This window comes from Ictidomys tridecemlineatus, chromosome 7, assembly GCF_052094955.1.
Source record: "Ictidomys tridecemlineatus isolate mIctTri1 chromosome 7, mIctTri1.hap1, whole genome shotgun sequence".
Classification (NCBI taxonomy): Eukaryota; Metazoa; Chordata; class Mammalia; order Rodentia; family Sciuridae; genus Ictidomys; species Ictidomys tridecemlineatus.
This window is the reverse complement of record NC_135483.1, coordinates 61,989,103-62,012,751: the sequence shown is the minus strand read 5'-3', so window position 1 is coordinate 62,012,751 and position 23,649 is coordinate 61,989,103. Positions and strand designations below refer to the sequence as shown.

Below are 23,649 nucleotides of genomic sequence, written 5' to 3'. Positions count from 1 at the left end.
GAGTTATATTACTTTGGGTAAGGTAAACCTAAATCATATCCCATACCTATCCTCTAGGAGGTTACACTGGAAGGTCATGGAAGATAGGTATACAGGGAAAGATGATTTTGAGTGGGAAGGATCAGGGAATGGTTTGTGGAGAAGGTAATATTTGAAATGATCCCAAATGGGTGAAGAGCATATGGACATGGTGGGAGGAAGAGACAGCATGCAGAAGAAACATAAACGTGGGAAGGGTCCAGATCTGGACCGTGTAAGGAAAGGAAGATCCTTTAGTACAGCTAGGAGGGAAGATTCATGGTAAAAGGAAATGGTGAAGGTGATGGGAAATGTAATAGAGAGGGTGTGTTGAAGCATATTCATGAGGGACCCTGAATAGACTCTGAAGAGTACAATATATTTTTTTCCTGTAGAATAAACTCACAATTAACATGTTGCTTTAGGAAAATTAATGTCACAGTATGGAATGAAATGGTATCTGAGAGAGATCTGGGAGCTAGAGATCTCTTTTTTTGAAGTTCAGTGCAAGAGACTGAATTACCCAAGACCAAAGCCATCACAGGATCAGTGGAAAAGGAGAGGTGACAGAGATTTCTGAGGTGCAGTTCATGGAACTCCAGGAATTAACCATGTAGAAAAGGGAGAGGAAAGAATCGTTAGAGGTGTCTGCCTGTTGGGTCTTGCCACCTTGCCTTTACCTCCACACTGGGCATATTTTAAGGCAGCTGAGTTCCTCTCAATGTGGATTTGAACCAAGCATTGTGTTCTGGGGGTGACCTGACCACACCATTGGTCCTGTTATCTCCTGGAATTTTATTAAGGTTTATTAAGTTTATTAAAGTTTATTAAGGCTGCCCTATGTGTCATTTTATTTCTCAGTAGGACAGGTGAATCATTGTATGCATGAATCTTAACACTTAAGGTTCATAGACAAATTAAAAGTTGAAAATATTTGTGGTATGAACAGTAGCATAAATACAAAAATACAGTTTTAAAAATATAAAAATTATAGTAATCCTTACTTATTGATGAGTGATATGTTCCAAGACCCTCAGTAGATGCCTGAAATGGATTATACCAAATTCTACATATATTATTTATTTCTATCTTATATACCTATGATAAAGTTTAATTGATAAATTAGGTATAGTAAGAGATTAACAGCTTTAAATTATAATAAAATAGAACTATTACAAAAATATACTGTAATAATAGGTATGTGAATGTTTCTCTCTTTCTAGAATTTTCCGTTCAGTATTTTCAAGTTGTGTTTGACCATGGGTAACTGATACTACAGAAAATGCAGCAGCAGATGAGGGTTACTGGTGTATAAATTTCTAGCCTGAGTGATTAGATACTTAGGTAGTGAGAAGGTGGGGGACTGCCCAGGCCTGTGCAATAGCATGTGATTCCATCTGACTATCAGGAGTATGTTAAAGTAATGACATTTTTAATGGGCTATCAGTATGGGAGAATTTGCTGTTCAGGATAGGTCATTTGTTCCCTTTGTAGAAACTTATTATAGAAACTTTAATTAGGAAATTTTACTTCTGGGTCTTTTACAATTCTCAATACTAATTTTAGGCTAGATGATAATTATTAATCACACCCTTCCCCCAAAACGTGACACCTTTTTATGGTGTTTCTTAGCAACCTTGCTGATGCAAAGATGAAGTTGTCAAAGATATTTTGACATTGTTTTTGCTGAAGAGGTTCTAAATTTTTTATTTATATGAGAGGTCAGGGTTAAATTTCTGTGTGACTATCTTATTTATTTGGAGAACTTGAATTACCTGGACAGTTACTTTAATCTGCTTCACTTTTCCCAGTGTGACCAACTGACCTACTATCCGTGCTATTGCTATGATTTCTATTTTTTTTTTAATGCTGGGGAACAAATGGAAGGTCTCATGAATGCGACCTCATGAATGTAAGGAAAATACTCTTAACACTGAGCCACACCTTTAGCCCTGATCTCTGCCTTTAAGAGCTTGAATATATATATATACATATACATGTATGTGTATATGTGTGCATACACATACATATATTGAACAGCAAGTAGTTTGTTGGTAAGTACATGTTTTCAATAGCTGTCATCAATTCACTTGAATAGGAGACAGTAATTAAGTCATAAGAATAAATGCTTACTAGTTATCAGAAAATCTGTGGCCACTTAGGCTGTCACATGGAAATCCAGAATCACTCAGAGTTCAAATCTTAAAGAAATTTCCTTCACTTGTTCATCCAGGTAGAGTAGGTTTGTAGAACCTGGATTTTGTAGAATTCTGTAGATTATCACCTTCTAATTAAATATTGCCTGTTGGTGAATAATTATGGCTTTTAAAGAAATCTGATGGACTAGTAGTGAGGATTTTGTCTTCTTTCAAACAAATCATTCTTTTACCAATGTTTGATTTTGGGTCACTTGGGCTTTTTGCAATCACAGTAGCATCTCTTTGGATACCATAACAATGTTGGCTAAGATTTTCTGCAGGACAGTTTTTGGATTTTGAATTGTAAGCCCCATTGATGGTCTGGAGCACATTACAACACCACCAGCATATTCAATTGTCATGAGCTCGTAAAGCCATGTTAAATAGTACAGCCACCAAGTTGAAAGGTGTTGCCCACAATACCATGAAGCACAGTTCTATGTCAGTTCTGCCATCATTTGGCAATAGGTCTGTTCCACAACACATTCAGTTTTTAGGGTAGTTGCAGGGTTTACAGAAAAAACAATCTAAAGCATGTTTCAATACTGTGTGGGTGATCCATGGTGTCTGGACTCCTCTGACCCCAAAGAATCTGGGAGATCCTTACACAAGACTCAGGCCTTTCTCTGAGAACTGAAGATATTTATTCTTTATATGAAATAGAACTATATACTAAAAAATGAGAAGAGTAAAAAATATTGACCTTTGCTTTAAAGACTTAAAATGCTAAAAGCAAATATTTCTTTTGGAATTTTTAAGAGCTTGAATATATGTGTGTATACATATACATATATTTTACCTGAGGTTATAAAATCTTTAGACCTATTAAGAATAAAGTGTTTGAGCCTTGGGTCCTTCAGGGGATGTGTCAGGGACTCGCTGGCATTTCTCCTCTGGTTGGAGTCTGGCTTTAGCAGACTTTGTCTCCTGCCCTGCCGTCTTTACCTGGGCCACAGCAGCAGCTTTCTCATGGTGAGGCTTGCCCTTTGGTATTCTGATGTGTGTGCAGACCCTGGAGTAGTATTTCACCATGCAAAGATAGTCATGTTAGTTCCCTGCACAGAAGCCCTCTATGGTTCCCTGCAGGATAAATTCTAGCACCTAGGCTGCAAATCTCCTTCTGGGGCCCATGTTATGAACCTGCCTCTGACTGTTGGTTACCTCTCTTTTTATTTATTCTTGGAACAAAGTTATGCTGTTTCACAACACTAAGCCTTTCTAAGCCTCTTCTCTTTGCTTCAGTTGCACTTTTCCACTTAGCATAGCTATTGTCGTCTTCAGAAAGTCTCCCCAACTTCCTGATCCCCATTTGTTTTTGACTTGGCTGGGCTCCCTCTTACTACCTGTCCACGTTCCTTTCCTGTCCCTGATGCCTCCTACTTGGACTACTAAGTGTGATTTCTTCAGCAGTTTGAATGCTTGGCCATTACTAAGACTGGATCCCTTTACTTTGTATATTCAGTGGTCAGCACAGGACCAGGCGTGGAGTTGATCTTAAAGTCAAACTCAAGTGAAATGAGCATCAGCCTTCAAATTATCTGGTAAATTTGTTTTTCACAAACGATCATAGAAGCTTAGATTTAGGAAAATGTACATATACCAAGTCTTTTTGTAATTCTCACATTTTGCAGGAGATTCTTCTGGGAAACTTCTCTTTTTAAGTCTCATAAGCTTAATAGCCATGCTATTAAAGAGCATTTAAGAAAATGAGGTAGTAGCAAAGACATCAATTTATTACATAATTCTTTTCACAAATTTGTTATTTTAAGGATATTTAGCATGTTGTTTCATTGTATTTTTATTGAGTCTAATGTTAACCTAACTAATAAGTAGCCATATAATAACCAAATATCATTCAGCAAAATTTGATATTCATTCATGTAGGAAAAGAGCACCCCTTTTGGCATGACTGGTTTCTTTATAAAAGAGATGTAAGCTATACAGAGAGAGAATAATACTTTAAGAGGATGTTGCCAAATGGATAAAAGTGAGCTGCAATTTACTTTTAGTCTATAAACAATCCTCTTGGGGGATGAACAGGTAGTGCTTTTACCTGGCACCTCATAAAACTCTGAATTCCATATTTGTCCTTTTTTAAATGGCTTTGTACAGCCACATGATTATAGTGTGGTTTAAATTTGGATTATTCATCTGTAGCAAATGAAAGATACCCAGAGCCTGATTCCTGGCTGAAAGGAATTGTCCCCTCTCTCTGGAGGACCAGGTCTGAGCAAAGAGCTTCCCTTCTCTTCAGCCTCATAGAATGTAAGATCCATAAGGATCTTGTTGTTTCATTGAAATTTTATTGAACATAATAACTTTGCAACAAATAAACTTGTCATGTAGAGACCGAATAATACGCAGGGAAATTTGATCTTCATAAATTATTGAGTTTACATTTCAATAGAATGTAAGAACCGTGAGGTCAGGGATTTTGTATGTGTATCATTGTATCATGTATCAGTGTGTGATTCATGCAGTGCTTGGCACAGTATAGTAGTTGATCAGAAAACATTTATAAATGACCCCTCTTGGGGCTTTGAACTTTTCCCTATCAAAACATGGATCTGTGTAGCCTGAATTTCCAGATATTTCAAATAAAAGCCTTATCTCCCTGCTTTAAACACTTTATGGCTTTTAAAGAATTATTGGGCATTGGGAAGTCAGATGGGAAATATATTTTTGTAAGGTGGATCTCTTTTGGGTTCCCTGAAATCACTGTTAGGATTAGCTATAACTTCCATTTCCATAAGAAAGTACTTGGATAACACTCTCTAACAGTTTCAGAGAGAGATTGAGAGCTAGAGAGAGAGCATGTGCTTGAGTATATGGGATGAAGATTCTTTTTAATCCTCTTTCCCATTTCATATGTGCTTCATCTAATGCCACTTTTTTCTTTCTGTGCAACATGGAGCTGGGCCTCCTCTAAGAGAGTTTTATTGCTGCCTTTTAAAAGTAGAGGGTTACAGAACTCACTGGCTGAAGCCCCAGGTCAGGTCATTGCTGTCTGTGATGAAGGGTGTACTTTCTCCTTTTGCTGATGTGGGCTGGGATGACTTGTGAGGCAGGAAAATCCTCTCCCTCTTTGTATTTTTCTTTCTGGGTTGGGTTGTAATGTGTGGAAGGTAGACTTATGGTCTCCTTCCTGATTTTTCTTAAGACCAAGTTTGGACAGCTATGGCAAAGGAGGAAGTGAGAAAATTGTTCAGAAACTGTGGCATTTATTTGAAGTAAAAACATTTCACACATTTTAAAGTCCCCATCATGTGATGTTTATTGAAGAGGAAGATGGAGTGAGCCTGCACTGTAGCTATGAATGTGTAAACCTTTTTGATCCATGTTTTTAGATATTTTTTGGGTTGTCTTGGAAAATAAGATGAAATGTAGTTCTCAAAGTAGGAGCTGCAGTTCAGAAATCTAGGCTTCCAGGAATCATTTTTAGTTCACACTTACAGATACTGTCTCTATGTCACCCCAGGGTGAAGGCCAGGGGATTCCAGCTTGGTCCTTGGTCCTGGGCTTGCTAGCTGGATGAATATGACAGGTCACACTTTGCCCCTCTTAGCCAATCTTTTTCTTTTGTCCATGGGGCTGATAACACTGACCCCTAGGGCTTGTCATGTGACCTAAAGCAGGTAAAACATGAGCAAGAACATTGAAATCCTGTGAGGTGATCTGATGCTAATGGCCAAACACCTTGTCTTTGGCTACTTGAAAAATTAAAATCAATTTTTCTTATGGATACTGTTTTTGTTTCTTGTTTGAGCTGATAGAAAGCTAAGAACCAGAAAGAGTCTTGTTAATAAGGAGTTCATGTCTTTCATTTTCCTTCTTTCTTTTTCTTTTTTGTGGTGGTGGGGGTACCAGGCGTTGAATCAAGGGCGCTTGACCACTGAGCCACATCCCTAGCCCTATTTTGTATTTTATTCAGAGACAGGGTCTCACTGAGTTGCTTAGCACCTCACTTTTGCTGAGGCTGGCTTTGAACCTGCCATCTTCCTGTGTCCACCTCCTGAGCCACTGGGATTACAGGTACATGCAGCATGCCTGGCATGTTCTTCATTTTCTATGATAGATTTCTCCATCTATTCTCAATTTGCCTCATTGTTTCCCTCTGTTTTTTCTACATAACATACACTTTCTGGCTCTGTTTTAAGTATGTGGATATAATCAGCCTTAAATCCTATTTAGAATAAGTCATAAACTAAGAACCAAACAAACAAATAAATATCTCTTCATCAGTGCTTTCTCATCCATTGAATTTGGGGATGAACAGCTGTTCCTCAAGGTCAAGGCTCTTTTTTTTTTTTTCCTTCTCAGAGGGAACTCAAGTGTGAATAATAATCTGTTTCAAAGATCCTATTTCTAGGGTGGTGGTGGTGAAGTTTGTCAGCTCTTTGACGAAAAATAACCTAAAATTCTTAGCTACTACTGTTTAGAATTGGAACTAGCTAGAGGAAACTTGCCCGGAATTAAACCACCTTTATTTGTGTTGAAATTGGCCTATGTGTTTGTAATAAACTTTATTTCAAGATTTTACATATGATATTAGGGAGTGTTTAGCTAAAATATGTCTTTAAAACATGTTGTCATGCAAATGTGCTTTTCATTATCATTTGATGTGCCCTTTTGGGGATAAAATTCTGGATCATATCCAGAAATGAGGAATAGGGACAGGGCCCCGTAGAACTGTTGTTAATATTTTGAATATTTTTTATGGTTTATTAAGATTTAATATGCATTTGTAGTCTATATGATAATGAATGGTCATCTGTTTTATGATTTCATTATCAATTGACTGAATGCTTATTCTCTTCATGAATCATTTTGTTAACCTATACCTATTCTCTAAATAAATGCCTGCCAGTGCTGATCAATGATGTGCAAGTGTGGTTTGATTTATTGATAGGTCTATAGCAAATTACTGGAGACTCAGATCATCTTCTTGTCTCCTGACCAGAGCTAAGCTTAAGTCTCAGGAAGTTTGGCTTTCCTTCTCTGCTCCTGGACTGAAAACACATGAGAAGTTAAAATATTACATATTATTACCAAGTTTTTTTTAATGATTTTGTATTTCTACTGTATTTGAATGAGCATTGCGAGAATTTTGGACCAACCCAAATATTGTAAATTTGCTTCAGAGTTGTGATGTATTTCTCATTTTTTCTTTGTAAATTTAATCTGTAGAGCTCATAAGAGCTTTTTGGCCAAACAAATACTAAAAACAAAACCTGAAAAACCTCTAGTGATTATAATGCTGTGCTAAAAAAATCTGTGGTGTAATTCAATAAAATTTATTTTTCAGTTCTCTCAGGAGGACCTTTGCCTCAAGGGCATGAATTTGAACTGTATGAAGTTAGATTTCACTGGGGGAGAGAAAACCAGCGTGGTTCTGAGCACACGGTTAATTTCAAGGCTTTTCCCATGGAGGTAAGAACAATGATCATTGTGTACAAGTCTTGTTGTTCAGAAAAGTATTCAGTGATCGGCTGAGAATGGTTAAGTATAAATGTAGATGCATAGCTCTTGAATTTTGTCAGTTTATATTAAGAAAAAAAACCACTTGACAAGATATAAGCTTGGGGCAACAACTGAAGCTTCTTACCTGCTTTACTGGGCTTGGAGTGTGCAGGTGAGCAGCTGGCCGTAACAGTGATCCATGCTAGAATGCTTACTGTTGTAGACATTCTGTGGTCTTGGCAAATTCATTTGGTCACTTTTGTAGCTTGGGAAGGTAATGAGCTAGAAACACAGAACTGTTGGAAAAAACTCAAGAATAATTAAAACTCTAGTTTAGCTTATTTAAATTGCTCCCCAAGCTTTTGGGGACAGGGAGATGTGTAGAGAGTGATCCTTTTGTCTAGTCTTCCCTCCTCCACTTAACCTTCCTAATTGACTCCTGTGCTGTCTTAGTACCCAGTATCATGTTCCTTCTTCCCTAGGCAGAATTTACCTCCCACTCTTTGTGTACTAGATAGATCATGGTAGGTCAGTGCCATGCGATGATCCCGTGGACTGGCACGTGTCATGTCCACTGTGTCTTTCTTGTTGACTGAGGACTTCTGAGGAGGATCATTTCCCTCTCATTCCCCTGTTGACTCTGTCATTTAGGCCACTGTAGGCATATCATAGATAAGCAGTCCGTGTTGGTGAGGTTGAGAGGATGTCCCTGTTGGTCCAAGCCTTATTGATGTTTCTTCTTATAAGGAGCCTCAGTTTCTCCCAGGAAATTGCCTTTCAGTGATGTGTACAAGTGTGTTTTCCTTTCTTCCCACCTACCTGCCTTCCTTACCTTCCTTACTCCTCTCTTTCCTCCTCCCTCCCTTTTCCCCTCCTCTTTTGCTCTTCCCTATTCTATTTCTAAGGCTTTGATTCTCAACTATATCAGCTCCAGATTTTATCTTGATCCAGAGTCCTATAGACAATCCTCTAGTGGGTTTTCTGACTTGGATGCCTAGTAGAGATGACAGATTAAAAACGATATAACCCTTAATAGTAATAAAAAAGAGTATATTGTGGGGGCTGCAGGAATACCAGCCTTCTGTTATTCCCATCTGTACATATGCTTAATATTAAACATGGAATTGCACACAACCATATTTAGCAGGTGCAGTATTACCTCCGTGACCGGAAATCACTAATGTACAATTTTGTATAAATGATATGTGTATATTAAAGGATTAGATTGGAGTGTTTCTGAGCATCAGTGTAATGATAATTTTTACAAATCCTTTTGAAGCTCAGGATATCCATTTTATTAAAGAGGCCCAAGTCTTAAAAGTCAAACGTGAGATGTTTTAAGGATGGAGGGGAAGAAAACTGCATTGACATCTGTTGAAGATGAAGGCAGAGTGAGGACCCTGAGAGGAGACAGCTCCTGGGGGGCCTCAGTGCTGAAGGTATTGATGGTCTTGTAGGGAGCGGCCCTCTTGGATGCCAAGAAATGTTCTCTCATTTCTGCTGTCTTAAAACAACTCTTGTGTCACCTCTTCCTACTGCCCTGTCCTCAGCCAACCTCAGACGGAAATGCTTACGCCAGAGTACATCTGAGGAAAGGGTTCATTTGAACCTTCTGGGTGGTGGAGGGCCAGGGGGCTGGCCAGACAAACCCTGTCCTCCTCTTTGGGTTTCAAAGGACATTTCATGATTTCGTCCCAGTCAGTCCTCAGATAATCCATGAGTTTTAGGGAGAGATGGGCATAATGGAGTAGGATAGGACTTCTGGAAGAGGATTCAGTGCCTTTGCTTGTGACACAGTTTCCAGCCTTGAGAAAGTTTCATTAGATTAGGGGAGTCAGTGACCTGTGCTCTTGGCTGTGTGGTGAGAGAGGATTTCCGGACCAAATGTTCAGACTGGTCTGGCTACTGGGTGGCATTTTAACTGCTCCAGACCATTAAGCACAGGTAATGGATTGTTTTGAGTGAAGATTAAATTCTGGTAGTGAGGCTTTGTGTAGAAATATTTATATTTAGGATAATGGAATTCTGAATGTAATTTTTCCCAAATAGGTAATGAGTAATATTTATATTCTTTGTTATCCCAGATATTCCTTGATATAATCCCAGATATTTTTATCAGTCATCTGACATTTGTTTTAGGGCTGTAACTATGTTGTGAGGGTGCAGAATTAGAGGGAGATTCCTGTAAACCAGATTTTTTTTTTTTTTTGAAGCTGTGAATATGGAGCTGGGTTTTAAGGAGTATAGAGCTTTCGTGTTGTAATGACAAAAAATAGGACTACAGGTGCAACAACATTCCAGGAGTGATAATGAATTAGCAAATACAGGGTTGTTTAGATAGCTGACTGTTGGTCATCTGGTCCTAAACAGCCACCCAGGATCACCTTAAACACAAGAATGTGGTCAACAGAATGGTGAAGAATGAGATTCCGACTAGGTATCTTTTTGAGCTCATGAGATTTTTCAGTTTTTTTTAAAATACTTTTTGTTGTCAATGGAATTTTATTTTATTTATTTATATACAGTGCTGAGAATCCAACCCAGTGTCTCACACATGCTAGCATGCTTAGGCAAATGCTCTGCCACTGAGCCACTGAGCCATAACCCCAGCCTAGGTTTTTTTTTTTTTTTTTTTTAGTAGAGTGTCCATATTTTGTTTACATTTGAAGACCAACTTTAATGCCAGAACCAACGTACCCATTTGCTTATTTCCCTTTTTGTTGATTTCACTTATAATTGAATGGCTATTTTGTTCAACAAATAGTATAAACAAATATTCATCATGCCTGTGACTTGTAGCATATAGAACAGCTTTTAACATAAATCCATCAACCTCTTTCCCCTTGACTTTTTAAAATGACTTACTGAATGTATAATAACAACTCTGAATGCATTTTCTGCTACCTGGAGTCAGCATCAACACTGCTTCAAAAGTTAGCGCAGTTTGACTTCTGACCCTTTCAGTGCAGCTCTTTCAAGAACAAGATGGATAAAGCCCACGTGTGAGCTTCACTTTCTTGAGATTTATGGTTTTCAGCAACACACATGCTTCCACAGCCCTCTGGCACTTCTCATCAGGCTCTCATCTTAAGCCTGATTTCTGTTATGAATTCCTTAGATTTATGCCAAAATGACAGTCCCTTAACAAGAGAAAAAAAACCATGCCACGTTTTCTATCCCGGTACCTGAAAACATGGTGGACCTACACATATTAAATATTGTCTTACAAATGTCTGGGTTGTATTTACCAGCTGCAATTTTTTTTTCTTAATGTGTGTGTATTTTGCCTTTTGCTTGTTGATTTAAGACAAGTTTGAAATCAACTAAAACTGATTCTTGTCTGTTTTGCTGGCCATGGATAATTATTTTCTTTGGACATCATTAGATATCTTAGCTTGTGAGGTTCAACTTCAGTACTATGAGCTTGGCCATTTCCCCCTCACTGGTGTGCTCTGTGCATCTACTTTTCCACTGGGGTTATTTATTCCATTCACATGAATTTTTATTCTATATCTGGACATTCAGGGTATTCCCATCCTGCATTCAGACTGTATTTCTGTACTTTGTGGACACTGTCATTTCTTTGCTGCTTCAAAGTAGCCCAGCTCTGTGGTTTGCATAATTCTTCATAAATGATAAGTCTTTTTTTTTCAATAAAACTATTTAATATAGAAACATATTGCATTTAGTTTGCATTAACATTATTTTCCTTGACATGTTTATTTCAAATATTGCATGTGGGAAAATAAAGTTAATCTTTAATAAACAAACCAAAAAAAAATAAAAACCACCTCTATTCAAAAAAATCAGGCTGCAAAACTGATTTGGTTGAGGCAATGTAGTTTGCCAATCATGATGACCATTCTGTATACTTAAAGAGTGACTCTCATAACTTTAGGGGAGAGTGCATTTCACATATTTTGATTTTATAATAGGTCAATAAATTTTTTTAAGTTGGAGGAAGACCAGTGGTATGGCTAGATTTTAGTTTTTCTCAGTAAGAATATTGCTCATCCTCTGCTGTTCCCATTATTTGATAAAAGGAGGATCTTTAATAGCCAAATGTAGGAAGGACATGGTCCCAGAATAAATAAATCATCAACTGGATATTGGATAAGTCATGACATTTCTATTTTGCTCCTTTCACTACAGATGCATAATGGTTTGTTAGGGACAGAAAAGTACTCCTAACCACACTAGATCACGTGTGAGAAGTGACTTTCTTGCTCTATGGGCCCAAAAGTCTGGGTTTAAGAGTGACTCACCCAGCAAGAGATTCAGCTCTGTTGCAGGATACTGGCTTATCTTTATTTATATTGTATTGAGAGAGTTGCTATTGCTCTTTGTCCTCTGAAAGCCCTCAGAGATAAACAAGCCACATACCAGCTGTTTGTGGGAGATTGAGTGCATTAGGTAAATAGAAAAAAAAAAAAAAAAGAAGAAGGTCTCCTTGTGCAGAGCAGGGTCTTTTGATTGTGAAGAGTCCAAGCCTTGGTTGCAAATTAGGTAAAAAAAAAAATGATGAAGACCATATTTCATACGAGAGTTCATCATAAACATTCCATTGCCTGTCCCCACTCTGCACTCTCCCCTAAGTGTGCCAGCTTCCCACATGTTCTACATTTCTTTTCTTCTTCTCAGGCAAGTGGGAGTGTCTACCTTAAAAATGTTCTTTTGGTACAAATGACCTGGTCTTTAGGGTTGCTGCCTCCCAGGTCATTTGCATAATTCACCAGAAAGAGACACATTTTTTTTTTCTTTTTTACTTATTTTACTGCCCTGAGGAGATTCCAGAAATAATTTACCTGGTTAATACTAAAATTCGGACCTTTTCAAAGTTATTCTACTTCTAGTAACATCTCAAGTAGAACTTCTGGTTTATGAATCTTTTCTAAAAGAGATCCTTCCATTGACTTTCCAAGGAAATGTCATAGGAGAACTTTATGAGACACAATATGATGAGAATGAGACATATAAGATAACATGATACAAGCATTTTAGATTTAAAAGGAACTTTCCAGATGGCCTTGTCCAAGTACCTATTTAGCACAGGAGAAATCTGAGGATAAAAAGTTCAGGCCTCATAGAACAACTTGTAGAAAACCAGGATGTATGGTCTGATTGAAGAGGAGTGCAGGATGGTTAATTATGTATTCCATTTAAGGAAGAAGTATCTCTACTAGTGCTCTTTTTTGCTAATGGGTCAGATGGACACAGACAACACAACAGGCTCCATCCCCAGCCCACTGCCCCAGGGAGGGGCTATTATGTTTGCAGGTACCCCAGATGCAGAGGGGGCTTAACCTTGCACAGAAGGGCAATAGTGACACAGACTTTGTGAAGGAACCCCAGGGTATGATGTCACTAAGGTGGGCGCCCTGCTGCTCTCTGAGAACTGGTTGTCTAGTCTCGCCTGCTTTACCCAAGTGCTTACCCAGGTCTGGAGAGGGAGGCTATTAGCTCAGAGTCACACCCCTCAGAAATAGAGGTCCATGAACTGACTTCTGTTCCAAGAACATTTTCTTTTTTAATTTTCTAGTGCCAGTTGTTACTGGGAAACTCAACTCTAGTTGGAGTTTTTATTTGCACCTGTAGTTATTATTTTGGAATGAAGTTACTTTAGAAGCAAAAATCGATTGCCATTCAGAGGAAATAAGATTGATGCTAAAGGAAGCAATTTGCAATTTGAACATTCAACTTCTCTGGGTAGTTTTATTATTTTCACCCCAAAGAGGAATATCAGTTTTTAAATATAATAATAATTATGATTATTTTTGTTGGTACCCTGGAATATCCCACCAGGCTGTGGGATTGAACCTCATGGCTAAGCAGAGGAAGGAATTAGAACCTTGGGCTGTGACCTCTCCAGTGGCCATAGTTGCGGAAACTCTCTCTCTCCTCTTGGCAGGAAAAAGAAAATGAAGAACAAAAAACAAATTTTATGTTTCCTGAATTCTAATGAACACTTGCATTTTTACTACATAAAAATCATGGTTCCTGCTTTGATTCAGCATGTTTACTTCTTAATTTATTAAAATGAATTTTGTACAGAAACCTAACAGTTTACTGAATAAAAAATAAATTATGATGTTAAGCAAACAAAAATGTTCTTTTAGCTATACCACGTGACAGGGCAGTCTGCCATCCCTACTCAGAGACACCTGGGGATGAGGCCTGTTTGACCTTTGCACAGTCACTTTGCAGTCACCTTTGATTTTTTAAAATAGTTTTTTTGTAGTTGTAGATGGACAGAATGCCCTTATTTTATTTGTTTATTTTTATGTGGTGCTGAGGATCGGACCCAGTGCCTCATGCATGCTAGGCAAGTGCTCTGTCCCTGAGCTTCAGTCCCAGTCCCTCACCTTTGAGTTTTGCATTTGTTAGTATTTCCTGGGTAGATCATTCTTCGTCATCACTTGAAGATGTACAAAAGGTTGTTTTGACAAACTAAATTTGAAAGAAGTGTTTTTATTACAATTGGTTTTATAACATAAGGCAAAATTGTATTAAAATTAAAAATTAGGTACTATAGGTGAATATATTAATTAATGCATGGGTAATTATATACTTGGGTTCTAACAGATCTAAATTCTACCATAAAATATCTAATTTCCCAATATACTTTCAGGTCATAAGCATACACTGATTGGAATATACAGTCTGTACCTTGTGGCTGTCTCCGAACTCACACCCATCTGTTCATCCTTTTATCTGTCTATCCATCTGTTCATCCCTCCTTCCTTCCTTCCTTCTCTCCCTCCCTTCATCCCTCCATTCACCCAGTAGACAGTGTGTCATTACAGCCCACTGTTCAGGCCCTTGACTAGGGAGACAGTGATGTGATTTGTCCCCTCTTCCCCTTTTTCCTAAATGGGTGTCTTGAGAAGATGTATTTGAGTGATTCTGTGTTCTAACCTGTCGATGGAATATGCAAATTGTGGTCACCAGAAGTTAATAACAGGGAGATTTGAAGAGATTTATTAGAACATAAATGTGTCATTAGAGATGCAAATGATTGTCAACCACATGAAATATTTGTCAGCTGGGATGTCAAAGGCGCTGTGCAAGGTGTAACCCACTCATGGGTCCTTGTTGGCTAGATTAACTTCAAGTAACCTAATGGTCAGAACCAGTGAGACAGAGGATAGGAACAGCATGATAACAGGGAAGTATTAAGAAAGATGTGGTTCTGGAATGCCCTCAATGAATGCCGGATCAGTGTAAGTATCTCAGTGAGAACAGCATGGTAGCGAGTTAGAAAACCTGGATTTGATCCAGGCTCTGCAGTCTTGGGCAATCTAGTAACTCTCTCTGATTTCTACATGCCTTCCTAAAAAAAAGGGCTAGAATTTAGCTAAGGTGGGTGGAGTCAACCCTTCTATTTCTTATGACGAGGAAGAGATGGGGAACATCAAAAGGGGAGATTATGGTTGGGATGATTAAAAAAAAAACATGGGAAGATGTTCTGAAGGGGTATACAAAAACTTTTTTTTGCTACAAATAATAAATATGGAGAATCTGAATGGAGAAAACAGTGTGAAGTTTTTTTTTTCTTTTCCTCCCCCTTTAGTTAAATATATTATCTTTTAAAAACTAATATATGGTATTGCCTGATTATTTTTCCTGATATCTTTTCATTATAATCATTATGTATGTATATGCAATAGAAGTTTTATTATCAGCTTATTACATAGTGAAAGTAAAGTATATGCTGCTTTGAGAAAGATAATTGAATAACTGTATAAAACTTCTAATGGAATCAAATGATGTTAGGATATTTTTAACTCTGTAAGACCTTAGCCGCTATAACAGCCATGTGAGTTTTGTTTTTTTTTTGTTTTAAGAAGGACATCTTACACCTGTGACTTATGGCAGGGTGACGCAGTGGTAGAGTGCCTGCCCAGCCTGCACCAGGCCCTGGGTTTGACCTTAGCACTGTGGGATGGCGGTTGGTTCAGGGATGTTGGTGTTCTTTCTTGTAAATGCTTTGATGTGCTCGCATATACCTTTTCTTTGAGCTTTGTAGGGCTCCACACATCAAAAGTGCATTGTAGAATCCTAGAGCAACATACCATACGTTCTCAGGGGAGATGCTGGATTTTGCTGGGGCGAAGTTCCATAGGTGGCAGCCTGTGCTGGTGAGATAAATTGTTAGATCTGCTTCCTGATTCCCCTTGTCTACGATATTTGCCATCTGACTTATCTTCAGATCTTAGTGGCTTAACTTCAATTTCTTCATTGATACATAAGGATAATAAAATTGTTCCTACCCTTATGAAACCTAGGGAGAGGCTATAAAATTAATAATGTAACATTGGGAATACCACATACCACATTTCTCATATGGTGGTGGAAAATGTTGTTTTTAAACAAAATCCAGTATGCACTAAACAGTGCTTTCTAAAAGCATTGTATGTGCATATTTAGGTATATTGGATATAAAATGTATAACAGGGTAATAGGGTTATTTTATTTTATTTTTTAAGAAGCCTTGAAAGAAGTAGAAAAAAAGAAATTGGGATTTTTAAATTGTTGAATATAAAGACATTATTAAGCATAGAAGGAAGACATTTATTCTAAGACTTGACAAACGAAGGGCAGGCCTCTTTTATCCATTAGTGCTTGTACTTGAGGACCCAAAGGCAAATAAATTCTCTGAACCCAGCTTAACGAATCACTTGCCCTCTGGATGAATGAACTTATTCAGTGGAACTGATTTATTTGGCTCCAGCATAATGTATTGCCCGTGGATATTCCTTGGGAACTGTACGTTGGTGAGTTCTCTGAGGAGACTCAATAAAGAAACCCCTTCTCCTTAGCCTGCATTCTGAACAAATTAGGAAGTAAGCCATAGCTAGAGTCCTCAGATGGAGAGCAGAACACCACCTTTGTTGTGGGTAGGACTGTGTGGGAGACAGCTCTGTGCGAGAGAGGACAGGGTCTCCCCAGCACACCACGGTTGCGCCCATAGTCATAGTCCATGGGGTGGGTGGTATCCCAAGTAGGATTTATGAGTCTTCTCCCTAAGAGTAGCTTGGATTTCACAAGAGTTAGAAATAAAAGGAAAAGAGGGAGGGGTTGTTTGAAGGAGGGGAGAGGAAGGCCTCCTTTGTTTAGGGGAAATCCCTCTTTATAGAAACCTGGAATAGGGAAGAGACATTTCCTGTTAATGACACTCTTTAAAAATTTCCCCCTTACCCTTTTGTTTTGGGTACTAGGGATTGAACCCAGGAGTGCTTTCCCACTGAGCCACATCCCCAGCCCTTTTTATTTTTTATTTTGAGACAGGGTCTCTCTAAATTGCTTAGGGCCTCACTCAGTTGCTGAGGCCAGTTAGAACTATTGATCCTCCTGTCTCAGCCTCCTGAGTTTCGGGGCTCACAGGCATGCACCACTGTGCACAAGACACTAGCAAGAGGACCATGAGTCAGGAAATGAAATACCATTTTTTTTTTTTTATTGCAGCTGGGGTCTCATCTCAATTATCTGAGACCATACACATCCCTTCTTACTTACACTCTTGTACCTAAGAGTCACACAGTTTTCCACTTTCCAAAAAGATTTGGGGGTGGGAAGATCGAGCAGGGGTTTTGAATTACAAAAGTGTTTAGATCCTTTATTTCTCATTTCTTAAGTGGGATTTTTGCTCAATTTGTCACCTCAGCCGGGGCCAATTACTGTTTGAACCAGGGAAATACCTAAGAGTAGTTTATAGACAATTTACTTTTCAACTGCTATAACCCTACTTTAGCACTTAAATCACTAATCCTCTTCTAAATTTGAGTTGCACAGCACTGGAAATATTCAGCAATGATTTTATAAAACAAATATCAGCTTGTGCACCTTGTTATGGAGAACAAATATTACAGATTTTAATCAGTGGTCATTGTTCCTAATTAACTTCATCAGCCCTGACGTGCTTTGTTTAATGGTGTTCCTGCCCTTGCTTTTTTTTCTCACTAATCTAGGGCTCTCTGCATTAAAGGGTCCTGTGAATATCGACAGCATGGCACATAGTGGAGTAAGGGCCACACCACTGACAATGGAGCCTTGCCTTCCTCAGCTGAGTTCTATCCGGCTGCTTCCTTCATAGCTCTTTCTTTCCAGAGACTATTTGCCCCACCATCAAGTGAGAAGAAAAATATTGCTGAATTTTGAGTCTATTAGAGAAGGCAGATGGTGGAGGGGAATACACCATTCAGTTACAAATGTTTAGGTTTCTTTGTTTAAAGCCACACCTTAGGAGAAACATGGAGTGTAAGAAAACAATGTTTTTGATGACTCCAAAGTCTGTTTGGAGAGATGGAAGTAAGACATGTGGAAAAATTGGGACTGAGTGGTTAAATGAAAGTGTGAATCAGTTCAACGCCTGTTTAGCAGACAGCTACTGTGTATTTGCCATCATGCCTCATGGTGAGGGTGGGTGTGACATGGAATGAGAAGTTCATACTCCCTACAGGGAGACAAACCTATGAACAGACCTGAAAAAGGCCTCAGGGGATAGGATTATCAAAGGGAACAGGGATTATGGAATGGTAGATTTCTGTCAGGCTCAGAAAGCAATGGACTTGGGGGCTAAGCATTGATAATGGAGCAGGAGTTTGCTGGATAAGTAAGGCAGGAGAGGCCAATCCGTACTGAGAGAGAAGCATGAGCCTGGGCAGAAATTCTGGGCTCCTCACAATGTGTGGGAAGGGGCATTGGAGTCTTGTGGAGCTTGGCTGGAGAGACCTTACTCCTGCCTGAGGGTTAGACTTTATCTTCTGGAGGCGACACCAGGAAGTGCTAGCATTTTTTTTTTTTTTTTAAAGTACTGGTAATTGAACCCAGGGTGCTTAACCACTGAGCCACTCTCCAGCTGCTAGCACTTTTAAGCAAGTAGATTGTCAAGGGCTAAAATCCAGTGTGGTAGAATTGGAATGGAGGGGGGGGGGAAGCATACAAAAAAGAAGAGGTGGATATGAGAGACATGGTAGAGGATAGATGCATAGGGCTGGATAAGGGAGAAGTGGAACTTGTATAATAGAATATCACCGGAATGGAATTTTTAGAATAATGATAGAATTACAAGCTGAGTATCCCTTATCCAGAGTGCTTGGGACCAGAAGTATTTCAGGTTTTTTAAAAAACACAATAATATTTGTATATGCATAGAGTGATATGTTGGGGATGGTACCCAAGTTTAAACACGAGATTCATTTATGTTTCATAAACACCTTATGCATATAACCCGAAGGTGTTTTGTATAGTAATTTAAATAATGTGCATGAAACAAAGGCTCATGGTGTGGAAATTTCCACTTGAGTCATGCTGTTGCTCACAAAGTTTTGGATTTTGGAGTATATTTTGATTTCACAGTTTTGAATTAGGGATATTCAACTTATAGTAGAAAAAAACGAAAAGGAATCAGAATGCATATAGGTGCCATGATGTCCACAGAGTGGACAGGGGTGTCATCTCACCTTGTTACAGTCCACATTTTGCTTCCCCACACTTTCATATTACATAAAGAACAATTATAGTTGGGTAAATTTGTAAAGCTGCCCTCAGCTGAAAGTCAGGTGGAGAGATAAGAATGTGTGAAGCTATACTGAGCCTTAAATAATTTGAGTCTTAATCAGAACAGTGCTAATCTCTCTCCATCCCACAGAAGAGTGAATTAAACTAATGATTACTAGATTTCAGCTTTTATTTATTGTTAATTGGAGTTGATTTGAATTCTTAGGGGAAAAAATTCAGCTTTGGAATTACCTTTCCCATTTTAGTCCAGTGGTCTTAATTTTACTGATTTTCACAGGGTAATATGTATTTCTGCTCAGGTTTCCTAGGCAACATACAGCAGAAACTCTCTTATCTGGTGGTGTTTTCTGAAGACCTTTGTGTTGAGATCCACGCTCCCTGAAATTGCCTCAGCTTGCCATTGTCAGTTGCTGTTCCTACAATCTCTTTTTTTTTGTCGTCCACTTCCCGTTGCCTATGATATTTTTCAACATATTTTTTATATGTTCCTATCCTGTCAGTATGACTGGTGCTTTCATAGCTTTCTGTATTTTTATAAATTAAAAAAAATGGTAGAAAATAGGTCTCAAGTTTATTGGCTGTGAAAGCAACAAATGAAGATGTATCCGATTACATGGATAATCTGCATTTACATATATCTAAATTTTTATAAAGATTTAATTTTGAATTTGATGTGAAAACCTGTTTTGTTTCAAATAACACAGATTACACAGATTTTTTTTTTTTTAAGATTATTAGAAGTTGGGCTAGAGTTGTGGCTCAGTGGTCGAGCGCTCACTTCACATGTGAGAGACTCTGGATTTGATCCTCAGACCCGAGTAAAAATAAATAAATAAAGGTATTGTGTCCAACTACAGCTAAAAAATAAATATTAAAAAAGATTATTAGGATTTGTTTTACTGGCATTATTGATGTGGGGTGAGCTGAAAGCTTTTGGAGTACTAAACTTTTGCTTCTTGATTTCAGTTAAATTTGAGTTCTCCTTACAGGAAGAATTATACTTGTGGAGTCTAGTTTCCGAAGCATCTAAGATCGTGTCTGTTATTGAATGAACATTGTCTTCTGTGAGGCAAAGATTTGAGAGAATTTCAGATGACTTCTCTCCCAACTTTCTTTTCTTGGAGGATCTGGGAGAAGATAATGGGTGTAATATTGGGATGACCAAATACTCTACGCTGTTTTCAGAATGGTTTTCAGTGAGCATGTGTATAATGTTAGGCATTAGTTGAGATTTTGAGTGTGAAGCTCGGGAACTTTGTGTGTTGTTGAACGAAATGGATATTCCAGGAGGCAGAGGGGATTGGAGGAAAGTTAGTCAAACACAGTCATGCTGAAGTTGAGATTGATAGCGATTTTATGTAATTAACCTCAGATGTAAACTCTAGTGATTTTTAAATTCAGGAGTTTGCTTTGACTTCTATTAGAATTTTAGTTCCTGGCATGCCGTGAGCTCCAATGAAATACAAGCGAGTGGGTAAAAGAAAGGATGAGAACACTTTGGACATAGTGCCGGGTGCTGAGGATGCAAAGAAGACGCAAGTGTCCTTCTCCCAACTAAAGGACTTTGTGCTTGCTATCTTCTGTATCTGGAATGTTTTCTTCCCAGTCAGTCGTCACAGGGTTTGCTCCTTCAGCATTATTAGTTCTCTGTTCAAAAGTTGCATAATCAGTGAGGCAAACCTTAATTTTCCTAAACCTTCTTGGAGTCTGTATCCCCTTCTCTGTTTTATCTTTCTCCATAACCTTTTATAGTAATTTAATGGTACATTAATAGAGATATAACCACATATAAGTATATACAGTTACATAGTTGCTTATATGTATGCTACATGTTATAAACCTAGCAGCTATTTTATAGTAGTCTATCATAACTGGGGTTTAGGCCATCTGGAAACTAAGGTAAAATGGAAGAATAGCAGGTTGAGGACAAATAGTGGAAGCTTCTGAATGTCAGGTTTTCATTGAGAAGCTGTGCTGTGGTGAGATGTAGGTTATGTAGGTGGGGTTTGACCAAGAGCTGTGGGGTATTGCTACTCAGCATTTCACAGGATAGACTTTCTCATTCATTAAATATTTATTGAGTTCCTATATTCTAAGGAATTTAGGAACTGGGAACACATCAATAAAGAAAGAGGTAAAAATCGCTTCTCTTGTATCACTTACTTTTGTAAATTGCAGTGAATTTCTATGATCAGAAGAGGTGGAGCCCTTTAGGAAATCATTACTAAAGACCAGGTGTGATGGTTCAGATGGCCTCGGTTGGGATGGTAGCTTTGACAAGGAAGAGAAGGGAGCATGAGAAGCAATGTGCAGAGAGAAGCTCTGTAGCTTTCAGAGGTTCTTGGTAGTTCAGAGATCAGGTAAAGAGGAGCTCTTCTAAGATGAGATCCTTGGGAGATGGAAGAATCGTGGTGCTCTTAAAGAATGCCAGAAGGGGGTCTATTTTGATGGGAAATGATTGTAGCATATGATTTGAAATGTTTTGAATTTGAGGGTTGCCATTCATCCCATGGAAATGCCCAGGAACAGACTAGAATTGTAGATTTGTAACTCAGAAGAGAGGTCAGAGACTGGGATTTATTGTAGCAACTAATATTTACTCATTTATCTATTTAAATCTAGCTCTAGGTAATACACAACATCTTTCCTTCATCCAGTGTCATGAGGTAACAGTTGAAACTTTAATTTGGTGTCATATCATCAGTGCTTATCAGTCTCAAAGGAATATTTACTGTTCCCATGTTAAGTTAATCATATGGTCAATACTTTATCAAAGGGAAATTATATTCCTGATCCTGCATAATGGTTTCCATGTTATGATTGTGGCTGTAATAGTAGCATATGTTGTCCTTACCCACATCAATAATCAATCCATTTCTGAAACTTATGAAGCTACTCCCAATAATAAACTACTGCTAATAAAATTTACTGCTTGATTATTAGGAAATGTTGATACAAGTGAAAGAGGTTTGTATTAGATTTACACCCTTAAAATCTCCTTAGTTGATGATATATTTTATGGTTTTTAATAATTGACTTAACATTCCTGGTGTCTTTTCTTTAAATATTTTGAAGTAATGGTAGAAAATGGTAGTAAAGGTAGAAACTGCCTTGTAGATTATCTTTGAGAAAAGCTCTAAATCAGAGCAAAAGGAGCTGGATCTCCTTGTCTATTCTTAGATACCACTTTGTTTTCAATAGATGCTACCTTTTGTCTATGAGAAGACCTTGTTTAGATTGTAATGACATTTTTTCTTTTATTTATGAAGTTATTAATGCTATGTATGCATATAAGATTTGGTATAAGTAATTTAGACATGGAGTGCTTTTGCTCATCATTTTATATCTCTTGCAGGAGTATGTTGTTCTCAGGTAAGTAAGAACTAACTGGAAAATAATTAGGACTACTTCTCTCCACATTAGAACTCCTAAAGGGCAGTTTAAGGTTGGTTAATTCAAGTTGCTCAGCTATATTTCCAAAAGCCCAGTTTTTTTTTTTTTTTTATTTTTCTGCTAAGCCACTTCAGGGCTTTGGCTTTTTCCATTTGATTTGTTTACTGTGGTTGCAAGGTGGCTCCATCACCTGTTAGCATCAAATACTGACAAATTAGTGATTAAAGATCATGAGAGGAAGGCCTTTCTTCTCTTGCATTTTTATAGTAGGTAGCTTTGTTGAGATATCATTTATACGCTGTGGTTTTAGTGTATTTCCAGCATTTTGCTTCCATTACCATACTTTCTTTACCCCCAAAAGAAATAGCCCATTTCCATTCCCTCTCCTTCAGCCCGAGGTTATTACTAACCTGCTTTCTGTCTCTCTGGATTTGCCTGTTCTAGACACTTCCTATAAATGGAATCATGTGTTATATGGTCTTTTATGACCGCATCCTTTCACTTAGTGTAAAGCTTTCAAGGTTCATTCCTCTATGTTGGGACCTGTATTAGCACTCGGTTCCTTTGTATTCTTGGAGAGCATTGTGTCACATGAGTACATCATGTTTTACTGATTCATCCATCAATTTTTGGATATTTGATTTATTTCTGCCTTTTGATTTTGATGAATAATGTAGCTGTGAACATTGTGCACACATTTTTGGGTGGATGGATGCTTTCATTTCTCCTAGATGTGCACTCCCAGAAATGGAATTTCTGGGTCATATGATAATGTATGTTTAATATTTTAGAAATTGTTAATCTGTTTTCCATGGTGACTGTGCCAGTTTCCAATCCCAGCAGCAGTGTTTAAAGGCTCCAGTTTTTCCAAATCCTAGCTGACACATTGCTTGTCTTTTTGGTTGTAGCCATTCTAGTAGCTCTGCAGTGATATCTCATGTTGGTTTTGACTTGCATTTCCCTAATAAGTAACTATGTTGAGCATATTTTCATGTGTTTATTGGCAATTTATATATATTTCTATTCAAAAACTTTGCTTATTTTTAAAAAACAATTGGGA

General features: G+C 38.0%; 1 protein-coding gene and 1 pseudogene across 1 annotated transcript in view; one reads left to right on the top strand and one right to left on the bottom strand.

Moving 5' to 3' along the window:
* Ca8 (carbonic anhydrase 8) overlaps nt 1–23,649 on the top strand; it is a 96,760-nt gene that overhangs the window by 8,068 nt on the left and 65,043 nt on the right. The window contains exon 3 of the mRNA XM_005322977.4: nt 7,522–7,646. Within this exon, the coding sequence (XP_005323034.1) occupies nt 7,522–7,646 (125 nt within the window). The remainder of the gene's footprint in view (nt 1–7,521; nt 7,647–23,649) is intronic.
* LOC110597894 (mitochondrial inner membrane protease subunit 1 pseudogene) lies at nt 2,151–3,187 on the bottom strand (annotated as a pseudogene).